At 35.8% G+C, this 4,274-nt stretch overlaps 1 protein-coding gene across 1 annotated transcript; it reads left to right on the top strand.

Annotated features, from left to right (window-relative positions):
• Positions 1–1,007: 1,007 nt before the first annotated feature.
• Positions 1,008–3,893, top strand: LOC107948005 (receptor-like protein 6). The gene has a single exon (XM_016882493.1). The coding sequence runs from the start codon at positions 1,008–1,010 to the stop codon at positions 3,891–3,893; it is 2,886 nt and encodes a 961-aa protein (XP_016737982.1).
• Positions 3,894–4,274: the final 381 nt, after the last annotated feature.

Genomic DNA, 4,274 nt, shown 5'->3' with positions numbered 1-4,274 from the left:
TTTTCTTTTAGTTTTTATTTCCATTTTGACTGAAAAAACCATCTATTTTTATAGTCATCTTTGTTGAATTGAAACAATAGAAATCAAATTGAGTGCTCCATCAATCGATTGGATTTTTTATTCAAAATGGAAGAATAAATGATCGATTCAATGGAGGGTTCAAGCATGAATTACAATCAAAATTGAGTGCAAAAATAACGTAACAAAAATGACCATTTTGTAATAAAATAATAACGTAAGTGACTAAAATGTAACCTGAGGCAGACAAAAGTGACTATACTCTATATTTTAACTAATAATTGCAATTTAAATTTTAGTATTTTTAAATATATAATAATTACCGCAATTTCGATTAAATTATAATTATTTTTAAATATATAATTATCACAACATTTTAAAATGTGAATTTAATAATATATTGAAAATAAAAAACATTCTTATGAATTCAAAAAAAATTCTAAACTTGTATTTTTATACATATTATAAATCAATACATGAAAAAAATGTACCGACACTTCAACCGCTGAAACCATATTGCAAGGCACATTGCGGAAGATGATCAACGACTTGATTCGAAGTTAATTATGTTGATTATAACAAAGTAAAATGGAACAAATGTTTAAATGCCAACAATGGTAACTGTTTCATCTATTTCAACATTAGGCCTAATTGTTTGGTTAGAATATATGAATCAAATGAAGATATGCATTAATATTATTCTTCTTAATTACCTTTGACCAGTGCTTTTGGCGCCATTTATACTAAATTAACTTATTTTAAGGAAACCTTATGAGTGATAATGCCATATGGAGTCAATACAACCATGGGTTGCTGTTAATAAGTATAGATGTCCGGCCATTGCTGGATGTGTAAAAAAAAAAAAGTACTAAATGAATTGACGAATGGCATAAATTGGTAGTGGAATTGTTTCCATTGGAAACTTATATAAGCAACTACACAACCAAATTCTTTGTTCATCTTTTTTCTATTGAGTTCATAAGAGAAAGATGTTATATTTAATCCTATGCTTGCTTTTGGGCTTCTTCAGCTCTTCATTGCTATCCCTTTCTTTGTCTCTTCCTCCAACACATTTATGTCGTCCCGAACAGAGTTCTGCATTGCTGCAATTCAAGAGCAACTTTTCCCTTTCCATTAGTAATTGTTCACAAGATTATCACATTGTTTCTGTTCATAAGACGGATTCTTGGGATAAAGATACTGACTGTTGCAAATGGGAGGGTGTGGTGTGTGATAACAGGAAAGGCAATGTGATCGGCCTTGATCTCAGTTGTAGTGGACTAATTGGTTCTATCCAATCAAACAGTTCCCTCTTCTCGCTTCAAATCCTTCGATGGCTCAACCTTGCCGGTAATTATTTTGGCAACTCTGAAGTCCCATCTGAGTTTGGCAAGTTGAGGAGTCTAACTTATCTCAATCTCTCTGACACTGCACTCACTGGTTTTGTCCCACATGAAATCTCTCTTTTGTCAGAACTAGTTTCGCTTGATCTCGGTCAGAATTATCTTTTGTTTAGGGACCATGATTTTAACATGCTTGTCCACAACCTTACAAAATTAGAAAATATCGTCCTTGACCGTATGAGTTTGTCTCTGGTTGTACCTTATTCTTTCCTTAACTTCACTGTCTCATTGAAGCATCTAAGTCTTTCTTACTGTGATTTGCAAGGAAATTTCCCCGCCCAACTTTTCCATCTTCCATTCCTTCAAAACATCATTTTAAGACATAATCCAAATCTCATTGGTTATCTACCAGAAACAAATTGGAGCAGTCCCCTTAGTTTGTTGGATGTTTCAGGGACAAGGTTTCCAAAAGGGTTACCCGCCTCAATTGGTAATCTTAAACACTTGAAAGCACTTAGCCTTTCTAGTTGTGTTTTTATGGGGTCAATCCCTTCAGCACTTGGAAACCTCACAAAACTCACCTTCTTGGATATCTCAAACAACATGTTCCAAGGGCAAATTCCAGATGTTTTTGGGAACTTAAACTATCTAAGTTCCATGGATTTTTCCTCTAACAATTTCAGTGGTGTCTTCCCATCATCAGCATTTAACCTCACTAGCCTTACTTTCATGGACTTCTCTTCCAATTTCCTTCGGGGTACCCTTCCCAACAACATAAGTGGACTTTCGTATCTACGAGAACTCCACTTATATGCAAACTTGCTTAGAGGTAGAGTACCAGGCTGGTTGTTTAGTCTACCATCTTTGGAGTATCTAGACCTCCACTCTAACAAACTTAATGGTCCCATTGACCCAATCCAAGAGCCTAATCTTGTCCTCCTCAACCTTACTTCTCTTGACTTTTCATCTAATAACTTGAGTGGGAATATCAAGTCATGCATGCTTGTGAAGCTTAGGAATCTAAGGTCGCTTGATCTTTCATTTAACAACTTACTATCATTAACTAGGTGTAGTAATGATGTCAATTCTACCCTACCCATGATAATTGAGTTCCATTTCTCTTCTTGCAACATGCAACGTTTCCCCAGCTTCTTGAATGCATCCAAGCACTTGAAAGTTTTAGATCTTTCTAATAATCAAATTCATGGTTCTATTACAAAATGGGAAGGCGAAGGATGGGAGGACTTGAGCACTTTGAACCTTTCTATGAACTTCTTGACTAGCGTTGAGCAAATTCCAGGGAAGCATCTGTATATTCTGGACCTTCGCTCCAATTCACTTCAAGGACTACTTCCAACTCCACCACAGGAATTGAGTTATTACTTAATCTCAAACAATGAGTTAGGAGGAGAAATCTCTTCCAGGATTTGCAATTTGAGTTTTCTTTCTGTACTTGACTTGTCTAAGAACAAGTTGAGTGGAACTATTCCAGATTGCTTTCGGTCTTTTAGAGACCAACCTTCAGTGACTGTTTTGAGAACAGTTAATCTGAATGGTAACCAACTTGAAGGATCAATTCCACAGTCATTAACGAACTGCTACAGTTTGGAAGTTTTAGATTTGGGCAACAACAACATAAATGATACATTTCCTTATTGGTTAGGTACGCTTCCTAATCTGAAAGTTCTTGTCCTTCGATCTAATAGATTCCACGGTGACATACCAAATTTCAATGGAACATTTTCCTTTAGCAGCCTTCAAATGATTGATCTCTCTCGAAATGAGTTCACTGGTCACATCCCACCTGAGCTATTTGAAAATTTAAAATCAATGAAAGATATTCAGGTAAGCGAAAGTGATCCAGTGTACATTGGAGGAAACTATTATCGAGACTCTGTAATTGTAACAACGAAAGGGTCGGATTTCAAACTTGAGAGAATTTTAGTTTCATTCACAGTTATTGATTTTTCAAGCAACCATTTCAAGGGGTCGATTCCTAAAGAAGTTGGAGAACTTAAGTCACTCATAGTGCTCAACTTTTCGCACAATAGCTTAGCAGGTAATATCCCACCATCACTTGGAAAATTGGCAGCACTTGAATCATTGGATCTCTCATCAAACAAGCTTCAAGGAAGAATTCCAATGCAATTAACCAACTTGACATTTCTCGGAGTATTGAATCTTTCTCATAACAATCTTGAAGGGACTATACCATTAGCTAATCACTTCGATACTTTCCCAAACGATTCCTACGTCGGTAACTCCGGGCTATGTGGATTCCCATTGTCAAAGACATGTGGCAACGACCAGGAACCAAAGTCACCTCCATCAACAGTTGGTGATGAATCTGAAATAGCACTTATTTGGAAAATTGCAGCAATGGGTTATGGAAGTGGACTAGTGCTAGGTTTGAGCATGGGATGCATAGTTTTCACAACTGGGAGACCTCGTTGGCTAGTGAAAATGATCAAGCGAAACCCAAAAAGGAGAATGAGAAGGAGGATCCATCGAAATGGAAGGAGAAAGAATTAGCAATGGATCCACAATATTTTGCGTGTATTCTAGTTATTAGCAAAGTTTCATGCATGATTTTCAATAAAAAAAATTAGACATGTCTTGTTTCTCCAGAGTAATATAAGATGGAAAATTTTTCATTTTAGGGGTCATTCCCCTAAATTCACCTGTGGCTTTATGTTCTTTCATTATTGCAAGCACATTGCAAACAAACAAAAAAAAAATTAAAAAATACATTAGTACACCCACAATGTAAATAAATGTTTGAAAATTAATTTGTAACATATGCGCTGGAACCAGATGTTAGAGTTGCTGAATCAGATGTTACTAAAAATTAATTTGCAAACTACCTGCCATAAAACAGGCTTGCTGAATCAGACTTGTAGAGTTGGGGTCCTT

Source organism: Gossypium hirsutum, chromosome A04 (assembly GCF_007990345.1).
Source record: "Gossypium hirsutum isolate 1008001.06 chromosome A04, Gossypium_hirsutum_v2.1, whole genome shotgun sequence".
Lineage (NCBI taxonomy): Eukaryota > Viridiplantae > Streptophyta > Magnoliopsida > Malvales > Malvaceae > Gossypium > Gossypium hirsutum.
The sequence above is the reverse complement of the archived record's forward strand: the minus strand, read 5'-3'. Positions and strand labels throughout refer to the sequence as shown.